This window comes from Argopecten irradians, chromosome 15, assembly GCF_041381155.1.
Source record: "Argopecten irradians isolate NY chromosome 15, Ai_NY, whole genome shotgun sequence".
Lineage (NCBI taxonomy): Eukaryota > Metazoa > Mollusca > Bivalvia > Pectinida > Pectinidae > Argopecten > Argopecten irradians.
Window position 1 is genome coordinate 17,684,162 of NC_091148.1, and position 18,974 is coordinate 17,703,135.

An 18,974-nucleotide genomic window follows, 5' to 3' on the forward strand; every position below is an offset into this window, starting at 1 on the left:
GAGATATCCCTCTCTAGCTCATGTGAGAAAAGAGTTATCTTTTCCCTAGCAACTGCGTGCAAGATAACCCTGTCAAGTATCGGAAAAAGAGGCTTTACTAACCTTGGACAATTCTAGTCTATTAAAAACACATCAGCTCAGATTTGTAAGCCCTTTAGACATTTTAGTCTTTGCGATGTAATTCATGTACTATGCAACCACTTTGTCATTGCCTGATTTTGATTTCATCGGGACCAGCATATTTGGCTGGTATAGCCAGGTTTCCAGATTTTACAGGTTTAAATAATATGACTTATAAAGGAAAATTCTGTACAATAATGGTAGAATACATGGGCGTCCACATTAAACGATAGTCGGTTTAGATTACACAGACATGTATAATTCTGTTCCTTTTATAGGAGGGGGGAATAACTCTCTCGGAAGTAATCCACTGAGGCTGCTTACAACACAAGCCCAAACCACGCCACCAGTCTACTCCAGCTCGTCAACTTCCTCTACACAAAACTCTTTAGGTAAGCTGAAACATCTTCAATGTGATTAATAAGTAACCAGCTCAGAAAGTGGACAATATTACCATGGTTAATGTACAGAATTTTGTTTTCCTAAATCTGAACTAGCGTTTTCCCACCGATTTTGACTCATTTTGTGATATTCCGTCTTTGCATATTACAGAGTTACTTCTGTTGTGTGTAGGTATCCATTATGACGTCATTATTTTGTGAGCAAAATTTGTTCTCTCTGAAAAGTATGACGTTAAGCTCACAAACACATGCTGTCATAATCAATACCTACTTGCAAGGGCAGATAACTATGTAATATGCAAATACAGGATTGTTATTTGAAAGAAATTTGAAGAGAAAAATTTTCTTAGGGTTGTCAAAAGTTGAATTGTAACAACAATTGGTGGCAGTTATGTCAAAGAGCCACATATACATCCTGGAATTTACATGAACTTTTTGCCTTTCAAAAATCATAAACATTACTTAAGCTGAAAGCATTCCTTAATGTTTGAGGTTCATTGGCTCATAGCATGCATATTCTATTGTAAATGACTTTCCATTCTAGTTTGTCATACTAATGTATATTAGGAGTAAAAAGCTAGATGTTAACAGTTTGTCTATGTGTAGGCTTGAATACTACTTATAAGTACTAACTACAGTTAATAGTCATTTCTATTATGTGTGTGTGTGGGCGTGTGTGAACTGTTTTCTCTACGTTAACACTAATTTACTCTAATAGCAGCATGCAAGCACATAGAATTACTCACAAATTCTAGACATGTTTGTCGTCATAGATCTAATGTTACTAAACAACTGTTTTGATTTGGTTAATTCTGGCATCTAATAAAAAAAAAAGTTTCAAATGGCAGATGGAACATGTTTAAAGATCATGCTTTAAGAAATGAGATGTCAATTTACATTTCAAATCTAGCAAATTAGCAGGGTTGATCTGGTTGTAAGTCCTGTTAGGTCAGAATTTTTCTACCATATAAGCTACCAGGTTAATTATGTACTAGATACGTTATGAGATGGCAGAGAAATTCTGTTCTATGGCAGTTCATAGATTTTGAATTCATGAAGTATTCGGGTAGGTGGTCCAGTGGTGTAGTGGTTAAGCTGCTTTAAGTTTGATCAGCAGCACCTAAGTGAAAAGATTGAGTGTCACCTACCCGATCATGTAGGCTTTCTCAAAGTATTGTGGTTTCCTCCAAGGTCTAAGACGGCTCGCACGCTTTATACATCCAGGCTATCAAAAGTGATTTGTATGTAATTCGTTTTGCATTTATTTAAAATAAATAAAGTTTACCGCTATATAGAGTAATGCAGTTTGAATCTATGACAAAAAGATCAGGGAAATTTTTAATGAATTTATGAAAAGGACAAAGACTGTACTGTGTAATTCAGATGTTAAATTCTTGTAGGCTACACTCCTAGCAGTAGTTTGGCCTACACACAAGTAACGGCCAGTCTCTATTCACCGATCAGTGGAGTCAATCCGCAACATGGTAACTATGGCAACACTGGCTTTAGCAACATTGGGTCGACAGCGCCAGGAACTATAGGCTCTGGTGGGTAGTTGCTGAAAGTTATATTTCTAAATGGAGGAGTTGCCTCCCCTTTGCTTGGATTGTACATATTGTCTCTGTTGTGCGTTTAGTCAAAGGAAGATCGGGGTTAGCTTTTATGTTGGAATGAGAAGTGATACTCGTTTTCTGTTCTTATCTGCAAGCACCGAGTTGTGTTAAAGTAAGAATGCCATTGTTGACTTATATTTCTGCACATTTTTCACACATTTTCCCTTTACACGTTTGATATGTATTAAATGTATAGCACCTGAACGATATGAGTATATGCTTTGTTGTGAAGTCCAGCTTGCTTTAGCATCTGTATTTTGTGGTAGTCGATAATTTGACATTTATGTGGTGTTGAATTTATATGTGATCCTTATAAATCAACTCCATTGGTATTAAGAGAGCAGAAGGTTAAGTTGTAGCTCAGCATTTGTCAATTCTTAATATTCCGTTTATACCCACTTTCTTTTCCAATAATTTCAAACTTGGTTTATAGGTATGCCTGGTCTCCCTTGTACTTGCACCAAGGATAGAGGCTTGTATGGGCTTTATTCTATTGAAAACTAGAATGTACAATAAGGTCAGGATCAGTTTGCCCGATAACTAAAATTAATTGACTAATTTAGATATTGTCCTACATTAATGCAAAATAGCTTAAAGATCAAGGGTGAGATTCAGAGTTTTACAAGCCAGAAGTAGGTTACTGAAGTATTTCAACTCACATTTCTTTTGTTAATTACAGAAAAAGAAGCCTTAGATGTATCTTGTACTAGGCTGTTTGTATGTTTACTGCACCTTTTCAGCTTAATCTTTTACTTACTTCTTTTACAAGACAGATGGGGGGGATATAAATGTTTCCTTAATTATTTAAAGATGCTCCACCGCCAACAAAGCATCAATGATATTCATAATTTGAACAATAATTGGTGTTTAATCATGTATATATATGCCTAATTAACACAAAAATAACATGAAATAATTTATTTTGCCTAATTAACACAAAAATAACATGAAATAATTTATTTTGCCTTTGGTGCATGCACAATCATTACTTCATTCTATATAAGATATAGTGCCACAGATTTTTATCGGTATGCAATGAATTATTTTTCATATTTTTAACTTGAAGTAAAATTAGAAGCTCAAACTATTCAATGGTGGTAATGATGTAAACTAAGTAACATTTTTAACTGAAGAAAAAATTCAAAATCATCTGCTCCTGTTTTTGATACTGAAAAAGTACCATTTGTCACCGGTGGAGCATATTTAATCTTTTACTTACTTCTTTTACAAGATTGATTGGGGGGGGGGGGGGGGATATGAATTTTTCCATAATTACTTAACTTTAACCAGCATTTGTTTTAATGAGATGTTTTGATCACTTTATTTTGATCAGAGTATTTGTAGGTCATGTGAAGCATATATACAAATATTTTGTTCACTATTTTTTTTTCTTTGCAATCTTTGATCCATTTTTGTTGTGAAATTATTTTCTGTTTTAAGAATAAACAAGAAGATAGCATGTTTGTATAGTGGCATGAATAGGTGGGAGTTTGGCATGACATGGAAATGAATGTGATATGTATGAGATGAATTCTTGTGTTGGTAATTAATCCTGTATTGTCTTACTGAATATCATTTTCAGTACTTCAAATATGTAGCAAGAATGATTGTTGTTCTTCTGAATATTGTGTTGCTTTGTCTTTCTTTTTGGAGAGCTGGGGATCACACCCTATCTCTCTCTCTCTCTTTTGATCAAAACTTCATTGAGCCACATTTGTTTATATATGTACAAAGTTATATAATCTTAAAAACAGATTTTTAAGATTACTTAAATACTTGTAATAAAAATAACAATTTTCATATATTCTAAAATATGCTTTGTGTATGAAGTCTTATTGAATTGCATTAGAAACTATCCATTTAACTTGTAGAGTTCTATAATTCTGTAATGGACGGGTTTTGTACAATTCTGTAATGGATGGGCATTTGATTTAAAAAGCCTAAATGTATATCTTCAGGGGTGAATGAGTTTAAAGAGTAAATATTTTACTTCTTAACAGTAAAGGAAAAAAGATTGAAATTATTTTCAGACCCATTCAAAAATAAACAAAAGAGCCTTCAATTTATCAGAAAAAGTTCTACTATAATGTTACGGAGTTAAAAGTCCCCAGCAACATATTAATTCAAATGTTAAATTACAAATGTTTCTTAAAAGATCCAGCATTAATAATCATTTTGTCTGGCAAAAGAAATTGTAGCTTGTATTTCTTAGGGGTGCTTCAGAGTTTCACTACCCTGACTAATTACTGTAGTTCTGTACTGTAAACCAACTTATTTTCAGGTGGGATTTTATTTTGTGGACAAGAAGAAATTGTGAAAACTAATTCCAGTTAAAAAGTGTCACACATTTGTACAATAGTATCATAGGACTCTTCAATTGCAAAAGAAGCTGTTTATGATGAGAGTACACTCAGATTTTTGTGTTATATCTCCATAACATAAAAAAATCTATTCAAAAATTCAATGTAATATCTTTTAGAAAAAGTAATTAAGCATGCCATCATGAAATTTAGTCACCATGAAAATGAAGATGGGTTACAATACATGAAACATGAAATATTTGTGATTCAAGGAACCAAAGCCATTGTAAACACATGCATGGTTTTTTCTCTGTTGTAGGTCAAAGAAGAGACTCGATTGATTTCAAACAGAGGCCTCAGTTGCCGATCAACCAATTCTATGGATCTATGGGTTCAATGTCCGGGTCACCTGCAGGTCCTATGGGCCTAGTCCAGCCGGGTCAGTCCATGACCCCGCCCCCATCACTGTCTGGGTCCAACACAAACCTTGCTATTGGCATGCATGGTAATGTATCCTTTCAGCATCTTCTAATTAAGATTTGTATCTTTAGGTCTCGAGCACGATGTCTTGTTGTCAATAAAAAATGTAATAAATAAAACAATGAAGTCAATTCTGTTGTTTTAGATAGCATGAAGTTTGGATTAAACTTCAAATATTTTTATTTGTCTCAAGCATTTCAGTTTTAAAAGTTTAAGATGCAATATGCTAAAATTCAGAAATAATAATATAGCATTTGTTACAGGGATGTAGAATTTAAAATGTAATTTCCAGGTATGACGGCTGGAAATCGTCTCTACAATGCTGCCCCTGGAGCAGAAACAAAGTTTAGAAATGGTTCTTTTGGCTCAGCCAATGGCCTCTTCCCTGGCAATACACTTTTCCCTAACAGAGCGAACTTACAGTCTCGGAGGTAGGTCCTGCTCAATGTTATCTTTAACCAGAGTTCCAACTCTTCAGGAAAGGTTTTTCTGGGATGTAGTGTATTATATAAAATGTACTTATTTATGCGCAGTCAAGACTAAGCGCAAATGCGGAAAACTATAAATAATAATTTATTAGCGCTGATATAAATACATGCAATTTGATGGTTCAATACCGGAAATACCCCTATACAAAATTTAGCACTGAACGACAGCACAAAAAGCGCTGAAATAAAACTACGGATAAATAAATAATTTTCTTGCAATGTCTGTTTAGTGCCAGTTTGTCAAAAGAAGTAACAGGAAGGAGCAGACTGCTGGAAGATTTTCGTAACAACAGGATTCCTAACCTGACGCTTAAAGATTTGACCAATCATGTTGTAGAGTTTTCTCAAGACCAACACGGCTCTCGGTAGGTATGACCAATAAATGTTGAGAGTTTTTATGACATGATCGAATGACATGGTTGAACATGAGCACCTGATCATGATATAAAATCTCTCAGAAATATTTAAGCATTAAATTGCTTTCTTGGGGGATTTATGGTCCTATAATTATCCCAGGATTGCAGATCAATTGAATAACGCACGTCAGAACGATGTCACAATACATGTTACAGGTGGATGTACATATCCCTACACCAACAGGAGTTACAGGAGAATTATGATCTCATAAATTCCCTTTTTGGTTGGTAACGTTATATAGTGTCAGTCCCAAGCAGAAGGAAATATTACTTATTTCTTAGATCTGTTCATGAAACTAAAATGTTATGATGATCTTTTCACAGGTTTATCCAGCAGAAACTGGAGCGAGCCACTCCACAGGAGAAGTCCATGGTATTTAACGAGATACTTAACCATGCCTATAGTTTAATGACGGACGTGTTTGGTAATTATGTCATTCAGAAATTCTTTGAGTTTGGAATCAGTGAACAGAAACAGACGTTAGCCCAGAGACTACGAGGGCATGTGTTACCACTGGCCCTTCAGATGTATGGCTGTCGGGTCATACAGAAGGCCTTGGAGACCATTCCCTGTGAAATGCAGGTACGTCAATCAGTTTTATCATCCTTGGGATAACTGAATTAAGTTATTCTCCCCTGAGAATGCATTTGAACTCTTTCAAGTCAAAGACAGGGAAAGTTTATTATGAACTTAGGGGTAACTGAATAAAGTTATTCAACCCAGAGAACACATTTGAAATGCTGATATTAATCACATAATCCTGTTATTTAGCGAAATATCTTGCTTGTGTTATGTGACTTTGGGTTTTCTCCGTGACTGTGCGTTTGCAGAAATTTATATCCTGTCTGGAATGGAGACTTTAAAATTGTCTGAAAATATAAGTATAGGGCTCGAAAAAGAAATGAAAAAAACCAAACTGTTTGTTAGAATCATGTTTTATTTGGACACTAACTTTACATCATGTCTGTGTATGAAATTGCTTTGTTAGAAGTGTTCCTAATCTGTATTATTTCTGTTTGTAATGTTAGGTGGAGATCGTAAAGGAACTTGACGGCCATGTGCTAAAATGCGTCAAAGATCAGAACGGAAATCATGTGGTACAGAAATGTATTGAGTGTGTTGACCCCATACATCTACAGTTCATCATTGATGCCTTCAAGGGACAGGTAGTGTATTCTCGTTACAAAAAATCGCGACATGATCATGGTTATTATCAAGTAGTAGTAGCCTCTCTAGGTCTTTATACTGGACCAAGTGTCTGAGGCTGTCATAGGATAGTTGTCTAGCACTGGCCAGAAGATGATGGGCTATAGGTACTTTTGGAAATTAGGAACTCATACTTTCTTTTTCTACCATCTTGAACATGCTTTCTTTTTCTAACATACTAAACATACTTTCTTTATCTACCATCCTGAACATCCACACTATTCCCTATGGTTACAAAACACTCATGACATGTGCAATATTCAAATTGATAAGAAGTATGAGAAAATCAAGAGCATAATTTATGGGACCAAATGAACATCTTTTAAAAAATTTGCATAAAGAACAGCTACATTTGCAAAAGAAAGAAAAAAAATATACAGAAATTTTATTGTATTCATGTTTCAGACTGTATTTGATAAAATTGAATTGAAAGTAGGCAAATTTTAGGCTTAAAAAAATGAAAGGTGTCACTTATTGTGGGACATGTTAAAACCACAACAACCAAATTATTGATTCTGAATTTTATGTTTTAGGTGCATGCTTTGTCGACCCATCCGTATGGCTGTCGAGTGATTCAGAGGATATTGGAACATTGTAACATGGAACAAACAAATCCAATACTGGACGAGCTACACCAACAAATAGAGCATCTGGTCCAGGACCAGTACGGTAACTACGTCATACAGCATGTCCTGGAGCATGGACAGCCCGACGACAAGAGTAAAATCGTACTCGAGCTTCGTGGCAAAGTCCTCGTTCTCAGTCAACACAAATTCGCCAGGTAAGTTTCCAAGTTTAACAAGTTTGCAGACTGGGAGAGGTGTTTAAATATAAAATTATGGTCAATTTATACTCTTAATATTTCAATATTAGTGAGCTAAAGTATCAAACTGGGTGAAATTTTAGATGAGAGTGCCGTTGGTCATAAATTGGTAGACTGAAAATTGGTAATACAGATATTGTATAGAAAGCAGAATGTCTTTAAGTGAAATATTTATCTGTTGTCCATATGCTGTAGAATTCAAATCAAGAAAAGTAAATCATGACAGACCCATGTATACATACACCTTATCTAAACCGTATTTAATTCATTATTTGTTGTTACAGTAATGTTGTTGAGAAATGTGTATCGCATTCGTCACGAACGGAGAAAGCCTTGCTGATCGAGGAAGTCTGCTCAATGAATGACGGGTAAATAGTTCTTTATTAAGATTCAATTTTCCACTAACCATTGGGTATTATGGGCTCTTCTAACTATTATTATTCTATATTTAGCACCATTACGATAATATTAACCTTTGGGATTAGTGAGCTTTTCTAACCATTAATAGTCTATATTTAGAACCAATGGTTACTATTAAAGGGACAGTTCACTCAGACTAATTCTTTTCCATAACCAAGAAGCAAAATGTGGCATAAATATATTGTTCTATATTTCTTATGAAACATATAACGCAAAATATTGACAAATTTCACATCATTGTTTAGTATTTTAATTGATACCGTTGTGATTACAAATCGTTGATCAATACGATTCAGCAGGTACAATTTATACGCTGTACCCATACCCACGCACCTTAAACAAATGTGCTACATAAATACCGAGGAGGTGAAAAAATGATTTTTAGGCAAGACAATTTACCTAAAAAGGTTAACACACCACTGTCAGAGGGATTTGAGCAGTTCTAGACAAAAGTTGCTTTACTCTACGAGCAAGGGACAGGGTTCGGCATACAAGTGTTCGACCACAATGTGTAATGGCGGACAGCGAGCGAGTTTGAACATTTAACATGCATTTTACCACCATAGGCTTTTCTGGCATATCACAGTAAAACCGACTGATCTAATTTCCATTAAAACCGTGTTTGTCCGATATATGTACAAATTTTAATGTTCTCTTAGACTGAATTGTCTCTTTAAATCATTGGGTATAATGGGTTGTTCTAACCATTAATAATCTATATTTAAAACCAGTATGAACTAATTACCTATTATATATAATGGTTGCTATAGAACTTCTAACCGGTCTAACCATTACTAACAATGCCTGTTATGAAGTGTTATGGAAATGGATTTTTTTGCAGATGTTTAATGGGTTGTTGGATACATTTTCTGATAATTGGATGTTGGTGTTACCATGGAAATGAAATTTGTATAAAAAAGCTACCAAACACTTTGTAATCATTGTATACTAGATTTGATTGAAAAATTTTATGACAGTTACCTCAAATATCAGTATTAATTATAATCATTTAAATTTGTGTAAATTAATTTTACGCTTCAAATCAGTAAACGTTGCATAGATGTCAACAGTTATGTTCATTAATTGCTATAAAATAAGTTGAAATTTGTCATGAACTGATGAAGAATTGTGTTTCATGCAAAACATTGGGGTTTTTTAAATTGGAAAAAAAGTAATTTGTATTGTTATTCAACATACATTTACAGATATGTCTAGTTAAATGAATTTGTGTGTGAGAGAAAAATAAAGTGGACAAACTTTTAGTTGTTGACAGTTCCCCTTGGGTAAGTGTGACATGTATTGTCTGTTTTGAAGACAGAGGTTTTCTATACATTGCAGACCTCACAGTGCCTTGTATTCAATGATGAAGGACCAATTCGCCAATTACGTGGTGCAGAAGATGATCGACGTGGCCGAGCCCACACAGAGAAAAATCCTGATGCACAAGATCCGTCCCCACATTGCTACACTGCGCAAGTACACCTACGGCAAGCACATTCTGGCCAAACTGGAAAAGTATTTCATGAAGAACAGCTCAGACCTTGGACCAATTGGGATGCCACCGAACGGAGCCTTGGCTTAGTAACATCCTACACAAAACTGGGACCCTAAAGCGGCCATCGAGAGACTGAAATTTCTAGTGTCAGTCAACTTACAATATGGGACCTATTTAGGGCCTCAAATTGCTAGAATTTGCTTTTTAAGTTGAATATGAGATTTAATTTGTAAGGCACAAGTTTTTGTTAACACTTTCACCCCTGTAATTTGATAATGGACTGTTCCAGTCTGTGATTTAGCAGAGTCTACATGTGTTGTCAGGGGCGAATAAGTTCAAAGTTCCAAGAGATGAGGACTTCTGATGTATGAATTGGATCCGTTCCTATTAAGTGGTATCAGAATAGAGCTGCGTTCTATAGTACCATATGAATCCCCTGTTGAATATTGTTAATGGGTGTTAATTTAGGTGTGAAATGTTGACATGTATATCATAATCAGAACCTCTATTTATAGATCACTTACAGAGAAAGGTCCATTTTTGTCTTGCATTGCAGTAGAATAATTTGGGTGTGAATCTATTTGGAGGCCTTAATTAGCGTTCTAGTCAAAACTATGGATGTAGCATCGTTAAAATACAGAGAAAAGTATATTTAATTCACATGAGAACTTCGCCATGCATGTGTATATCCAATGAAATTTAAGAAATAGAGGCATGCTAAACATGATAAGTGCTGCCTTTATATCTTAAATATGAGGTTATAAAAACTGGTGTGAATTAAGAACAAGGAAAAGAAGAGAGTCGATACCTTAGGTGTAATGGAAGGTTTCCTTCACTTGTGTTTTTGTCAGAGTATTTTTGTTGGTTTTTCTGAAGCTTTCATATCAGCAAAGTTTTTATTGGCATTCACAGTATTGATAGATGGTGAGAAATTCTCTACTATGTAGTGACGTAAAATACCTTTAATGATTTAAAGATTTGAAGAAGTTATCTCCCTTTAGAGAGTTTTTCAGATATTTGACATATTTGTTTGCATTTCCAATACAATACTTTTTTGTGATTTTATCATACCATTAAGTCCTTGTAAACCTTTTCAAAGGTGTGTAGTAAGATTTACACCAGTACAATGATATAGAGATGAAATATTAAGACCTCGAATTAAAATACAATGTAGGTCATAAGATGCTGAATTTGATCTAAAGATTTGCAAGTTCAAAGCATCTTTCAAGGATTATTTATTTGATGTCAAAAATAATAAAAGAAATTTGATTAATCAATTAAAGCAATTATCAATTTGACGAGGCATTTAACAAAAATTAATTGGGATTAGGCACACGTTATTGTTTTTATGTATGAAAGGTCTATATGGGCAAACTTAAGAGGTTTGTTACTTATCTTTTATAATTAAAAGTTTAATACAAATAATAAACCCATCTTGACCTGATAAGATGTTTTGATACATCAGCATCCTTTTGTTGTTATGCATGCCTTGGATAAAATCAACAATATCTTCCATTATATGGAAGTCCGTAAAAGATGGTGACATTGTTGATATGATGTAGAAAGGCATAGAATTAAGATAGGGTTGATATGATGTAGAAAAATATAGAAGATAAGTTGCAGGGTTTTTTGTGCATTTTCAGTGTTAGATACATTTAATTTTTTAAATCAATTATTACGATAGAACACTTGGGATAGGTCTTGCAATATTCCTAGATGTTCAACTAAGATTGGTATTGTCATGATTTGTTTTGAATGTTATACGTTGTCAATTTTGTTTTGGATTAACTTGTGCTATATTGAGTATATTCCCCCTTCATTTTAATTTAGATTATGTGCCAGGATTGGCACCAGATTTTGTTCTTGCCACTCGTTGTGTTGTGTCGACCTCAGTGTATGTACTGTACTATTGACTGCTGAGTAGGCGTACAGTAGTGTTTTCGCTGGGAGACAGGCGACATCTATGATTCAAATATTGAATTGATAGCTCCTTACCTTAGTGAGGTAGATTTACTCTTAAAATCATTCTCTGATGATGTGTAGCATTGCTAGATCCAAGTAAATGAGGTCTTTTGTCTCAAACTCTGATACTTTTCAATATTTATGATGTTTCTGAAGGAATTTTTAAGTTTGTGCACTTGGGGCATGACGGCCAGTGCTAACTAGAGCATATTTAATGTGCACTTGGGGCATGACGGCCAGTGCTAACTAGAGCATATTTAATGTGCACTTGGGGCATGACGGCCAGTGCTAACTAGAGCATATTTAAGTATTTCCTATTACAGAGCTACAATCAAACTTCCATGTGTATATAGAAATTTAGTATCCTTTATTGTTAGATTTACATTTATTATACCGGTAATGCTGAAACATTCATAAAATGCTTGATATGTTACATAAAATATACTACATTAGCATTAACAAAGATGGAGTTCACAAGTTTAAAATGAAATGGATGGGGATAATTTTCATTGATTAATAATCTACCAACTTATACTATTTTTTACAAGGGAGATATTAAGTTAGAGTTATCGCCCCTAAATAAATTTTAAAAATGAAAAAGGAATAATAACTATGGAGCAATGCTTCCTGACTTAAACCCCATTATTTGAGGGAAGTGGTTATTGTCTGTGTGATATTATACATACAAAGGATACATATAGATGAAATGAATTCACTTGATATATAGGTAATGTTTACATCAATATACATAAGTGTTGTTCATAGATTTCTTATAAAATACCTCAACACTATATTTAAAATCAATTGCACAGTTCATGAGCGCCAAATCTTTTAGACAGAAATGAAATCATTATTAGTAATCAGAAATTATACTTAGAAATGTAAACTTTTCTTCTTTAATACTTACTACTTACATTTTTCATTACAATTTAAAGCTGAATATGAATGTAGAACTTATTAGGAATACATCTTGATGACATTGTGTACATAAAACTTTTTGTTTTTACCACAACTTCTAAACAGATATATATGATAGAATTTCGGATTTGCACTAGAATTATAATGACATTGTGTACATAAGACTTTTGTTTTTCCAGGACTTCTAAGCAGATATATATTATAGAATGTCAGATTCTTAGTGGTTCTCCTCTTCAGGTAGAAAAGCAGGTTGTTATGTACAGATATAGACTCCTCGGATGGCTGTTTTGTAATTCAACTTTGAAAATTTACTTAATAATGGTGCAAAAAAGTGTATATTGAAATAAGCCGTGTTGTGAGTGTTTGTATCCGTCTTGAATGTCTCTAGCATCAAATGCAGTTGTGTCGTCATTGCTAACAATAACATAGCCAGGTCTATTGTTGCCTTTCATTTCATTGTTTTGTTGGGGTTTTTTGCCACAAAAAAAAGAGATGTGTCATAGTTCTTTTAACTGGTAACTATCAATCTGATTTACTAAGCTATACATTTTCTGTTTTCAGAAATAAGTTGTTAATGTACAATTACTTTGGAAAAGGTTTTACTAAAATATTGTAGTAAATTTTTCTTAGTATGTCATTATTAAGGGACAAAAACGAAACAGAATGAAATTTGTTTTACCGAGACCATGAAATCAGTGCAGACTTGTGCAATAGATGTATGTTATATCTCATGGATCATAATGTTTAGTTGTTGATAAAATTTCCGATGGCTTTAAAAGCTATTTCTCTTTAAACATTTCATCATATTGGTCTTAACTTGTTACTTTTTGGAATTGAAACATTCCGTGGTTTCATCATTATTTTAACACGTGTACAGAAATTTAAAAAAAGCAACTTGTAAATATGTATGTAGGAAGGATGATGGGAGATTGTAATCTCTGATATTGTTAGATAAACGCAAAACAGTCATTCGAGGAGTAACTTAATTGTTCCGTCTCATCATGAAGTGCTACACAGCAGGTAATTATTCTTTAATTTGATAACTGCTGGTGTACATTGTGTATTTTCATATTGATGTGAAATTTTGGAGAAACGAGGATTGGGAGAAGGTTCAATATCTGAGAAAGCCTTGAACTTTCTTTGAATCCTGTCTATTTTCTGTAAATAAAAATTGTAAATTGAAGCTGTAAAGGAACCTCCATATATATAGCTATCGATAACTAGTCGAGTAGGTGTCTTGCATTACGAGTGAATAGACTTTGTATCGCTGTACAGATGAACTTTCCTCCAATCAAAACAATATACAAAGGTCAATATGGTCATATCTAAAATGAGGCTTGCTATGCTAGGATTCAAAGGCCCTGTTTTTTGTTTTGTTTTTGTTTTTTATCAATACTATCTAATATTACACTTAGGAACTTAAAGTTAGGAACAGTTGGTTTGTTATGAAATCATAGGTGTGAAACATTCAATTGTTGAAACCTGAATACTTCGAATGAAACACATGCAATTGTAAAATATGTAAAATTGATAAATATTTTAGGGATAAATTTGGTAAAAAGATAAAAAAGATACCTTAAATATAGTTCCTTTCTATCATAGATTTGCATATTAAAAGTCTTTGCACTCTGATGGTAGATATAAAAGTTTACCAACTCTATTTCAAATATTCATTATCAAATTTCTTAGTTTCTCCTTTTAAAAGAATATCTTTGAAAAAAATTGCTCCTTTCTCCCTCCCCAATATTAGGTTTTTGAAGGCGAGTCCAGAACATATTTTTTTCAAATTTTAAAAGAGTCTCGGTGCAGAGGTAAAGTGAAGTCTCGCAGAAAAAACATCTGTCAGGGGTTTGTCTAGGAGGCTCATCAATCTATGTGCTTATATTAGATTTCATTTCAAGTGAAAATCTTGGCAAAAAGCACCTCTATTAAAAATTGATGAATTGGTTTCAATAGAGTTAGATTGAAAGAATTGATGAAATAAATAACATTCTTTTCTAAGTTTTGAGGTAGAATTTAAGAGAACACCTATACCAAGCTGTTATATTGTTGTCATAGAATTGGTTTCTAGGCCTTCACCCTTGTCTCTTTCTAAAAAGGATATGTACATAAACAAAAAAACCTTTTGCAGTTTTTTACGAAATTTTGTTTAAAAAAAACTTTCCCACCTCTTTATTTGTCAAACACATAGATATAAACAAATGTATATTTGTGTACATAGTCAATGTCGAAGACATTTATCTTGTAGCAAAGACAGATTTTGAAACAATGGCATGTATATATATATACTAGAGAGAGATGTTATTTTTTTAAAAGGAGAACACAACACTTGTTGTACATAGACAGATCTGATGGTGGCCAAATTTTCAGGAGTCAGACTCTGAAGTTTATCTCTCGATGCCTCTGAATATCCATGTTTTTTAGACATTTTAAATGTTTGTTTTTGCCATGTGATTCTGTTATTGTAATGGGACCAAGCTTCAAATGCAACAATTTAAGAAAGCAAAATATATGCTCCTTTGGCCAGTACACAGAAACACTTGTAAATAGTAAATCAATATTTGAACTGAAGCCTTGAAAAGGGTAGAGGATTTATTTCATTTAATTGCTTTTGAAAGTATGAAGAAGGTAGGGGTGTAAAATAACTTTAGCGTTTTCCAAAATTCCTATTGTCATAAATATATTTCAAGAGTGAATACGTAAGGGAGGGGGATCAAATTATGTATGTATATATATAGAATCAGTGATAAATTTGACCAATTCGTCCATTTTGTAAAATAATCTCATTGATGTACAAAATAGTGTTTTGATGTTAGTTGATATGTATATATCACATTGTAGCATATTTGCCTTTAAGCCAGGAGCATAATGTTACAGAATAGTAGAATCAAAATGTATTCAGAGGCATCGCTCGTCAAACACTATTTCACAATGTAAACCTTGTACAATATGTAAAAATAGACTTGAGATGTGTGTCATGAAGTTTAATAAGTGCGTGCGACACAATTTTTTTCTGATCTTTCAAACATTGACCCCTATGTCCTAGCATTAAACCGTCTCCTTCATTGTAAAGGGTATTTCGGTTTTAGTGGGATTGTTGTATCATTAACCTCTAACAGCAATAAATTAACCTTTACCGACAACTATGTATAAATTCATCTGTACATAACACTTACATTATCGATGAAGAATATATTTCACTTTAATTACAATTTCAGGGTATTTGTCAATACTACATTAATAGTAACAGATGTTTTTTGTTCTGTATGATATATCTTTATCTTAATTTCATTGTTTCCCTAGATATGAAATGGATTTAAAAAATGAAAGTTAAATTTATTGGTAGTTCCCTGAAGATATCCGATTAATTACGGGGTACCCAAGTTGATTTAAACGTATTCAAGAATGTTATATTGCATGCAGTGAATAATTTTGAAAATACTTTTAAGGTTTATCACTATTTGTTCCTGTGTTATGAATACTTACTTTGTAGATTTTGTGTAAATCCACCTGTAACCATGGTGATAAGGATTTGTAGGTGACAATGACAGGATCATTCCCATTGCATGATTCTATGTATGATGTATTTTGACCAATGGTAGTCGTTCCGTTCATTGTCTGCTTTGGGCGGTGTGTTGTGAGTGGCCTTCTAATAGAAAACATTACCATTTGTACAGTTTGATGTTACTGACATTTGTTTTAGATGATGCTAGATAATAAGTTTTGCAGTCATTGATAATGTTATGTATATGTAAACTGAAAGTAGATTTCATTTGTAGAGTTATGTACAAATAGGTATAAAGTTTAATTAGTGTACAGTGTAGAAAAGTTGAATCATGTCTTGTTTCACAACATAGATAATTGTAAATTGCTTTTCTCCTTCCCTTGATGATAATAACATGTTTTATTTCACAATACTGAATGTAAAGATTTTTTTATCCCCTTCATGTTTTTCATATATTTACATTGTAGCATTCTCTTACATAACTGTATATTACTATAGCAATGCCAGCATTACTTGTGTATTGTGTAGATTTTGTAGCTTAGCAATGGTATTGGTATATATTCATTGGTTAGTTGTGTGGGAACTCTGTCATTTTTTGTATATATATATTGGTAGTCACATTGTTATATAATCGTGTTTGGTAGATCTATTTCCTCTTCTTTAATATTCACATCTAATATAGGACGATTTTGATTGCCATGTAAAGATATTACAAGTCACTCCGTTTGTAGAGTAAAAGTAATACGACTTTAGATCATGCACCGCTAGTAATCCACGTGTTGACAGTTACGCGTCAACACAGCTACATTGTATCCATCGAACACAAGTGAAGTTATTCAATCTATCGATGGCGATGGATCTAAGCGTAGATTATTATAATCACATGGCTCCCAAGGATGTAATATCGTCAAGTCAGACGACAATCTCAAACACATTGAGCTACTTGAAAACCGGTTTTTTGACAACTTCGACGAACTCCAGTGTGTAAGCGTGCGTCAGCTTCGCCTCGCTGCACAACGGTCACCGAGTTCACAACACATGTGGCCGAGTACAAATACTTTATGTTATTACGCTATATATTAACTTTTAGCAAAATTGAATATATATTTAAAAATCTGATCTGATTAAATAAAATTATCTCATAAATTTACTTTTTTTTGTCATAGTTTATTTCACACTAAAATATTGAACTTTTTTGTCGTCGCGGATGGACAATTCTATCTTACGTGAAGCGTCATAATTCGCTGTTCAATTGAGTAAGCTCCTCCCACTTTTGACCGACTTTTATTGAATAATTACGTCACTTTCAAATGACAATTTTATTGCATAAAGTATAAATATAAAAAGTCGTGTGAGTGTAAATATAGAATATATTCTTAGAGGAATTGCTCCATACAAGCATGGTTAACATAAAAGCGCAATCCAATCCCTATATGGTCTTTTCAGAGAAGTCGTCTCTAAGACAGGTGTAAACACTTTTTAAAAAGACTCTTTCCTGTTTTTAATAGCGCCTTCCAGCTCTTGGATTACAAAATAATATGACTTAAAGTTACATGTGCCATAACTAGCCCAAGATTTTGACATGCAATTTTTCTTCATAATGTATTGAAAACCATCAGATTTAACGAATTGAGCTGTGGAAATGCGTGATGCGTAAATGGTATTTGCATTAACGCAGATTTTTGCACTGCAATAGTTCACATTTTATGCTTTATGAAAGATGAAAATTTTTCTGAAGAAGTCACTTTCTAATTACTTATATTACAGTGAAAATGTGAAATAAAATTGTAGACCATAACTTGACGCCTTGGATTGGCGATGTTTTCTACTTTTACTGCGCTGTAGACACAATTGATACATGATTTTTGGCAGTATTGGCAAAATTCATTTTGGACTCTGATTTCACTTCTAAAATGTTGTAACATATTAAAAGCTCTTCATGATTCGTGAGTATGAAATTATGGCACATATAACTTTAATTTTTGCGTAACTAATCATACATATACTGATTTGGACTATTTTATTATCGCTGTGTCCAGACATGGAAGGATATAATTTACCAGGTTTGAGTGTTTGAAGAAATCTGTAGATTGCTAATATACAAAATGACAGTTTGTAGAGGTGATATTTTGATTATTATTAGATAATTTAATTTCTTATGTTACATCCGTTTCTATTGGTAACATCTTTGAGGTTATTTTTCTATAGACAAAAATAATTGTACTTCACGTATTATGACGTCATCAATACAAAACGTTTTCGCGGAGGATTTGGCCAAACTGAATTATTGGATAAGATATCAATGCGACACAACTCAATTTTTTTATTGTAAAAAGTAAGTTAAATTATTGAAATTTATGCCTACTTAGTACCTGATTGAGTTATCTGAATTAAATTATAAGCATCATTCTCACTATCTTTTTGGGTTATGAAGTCATAGACAAAATAAAAAAGGACGGTCATTCTTTTTCATAGACGCGAAGAGAATGTCCTTCCGTTTTTTGTCCATGACCCCAAAAGATATTGAGAATAATGCTTAATTATTTGTTAAGACATTTTGCCAGCATAATTTGATGTTATCTTTATGGCGAAATTCTATATTGTTCTATACCAGGGTTTGTATTATACTTACCATTTTTCACACAGGTGGAGTCGGAGGAAGCTCCCACACATATCTCATCTATCCCGCACGCATGCGTGGTACAAGACGAACAGCTATCGCCTGTTTCATAATAGATTACAACAATATTTAACAAAATTGTTTTCTTGGGGTTTTTTCCTCAAGATTTCATTTTGCTTGAAACAACCATTTTTGTTTGCTTAAAA

General features: G+C 33.3%; 1 protein-coding gene across 1 annotated transcript in view; it reads left to right on the forward strand.

Annotated features, from left to right (window-relative positions):
* LOC138309243 (pumilio homolog 2-like) overlaps window positions 1-14,210 on the forward strand; it is a 37,644-nt gene extending 23,434 nt beyond the window's left edge. The window contains 10 exon segments of the mRNA XM_069250397.1: window positions 399-512; window positions 1,922-2,068; window positions 4,754-4,939; window positions 5,207-5,345; window positions 5,633-5,767; window positions 6,143-6,401; window positions 6,848-6,985; window positions 7,559-7,806; window positions 8,133-8,216; window positions 9,607-14,210. Coding sequence (XP_069106498.1) covers window positions 399-512; window positions 1,922-2,068; window positions 4,754-4,939; window positions 5,207-5,345; window positions 5,633-5,767; window positions 6,143-6,401; window positions 6,848-6,985; window positions 7,559-7,806; window positions 8,133-8,216; window positions 9,607-9,850 — 1,694 coding nt within the window. The 3' untranslated portion in view covers window positions 9,851-14,210.
* The last annotated feature ends 4,764 nt before the right edge of the window (window positions 14,211-18,974 follow it).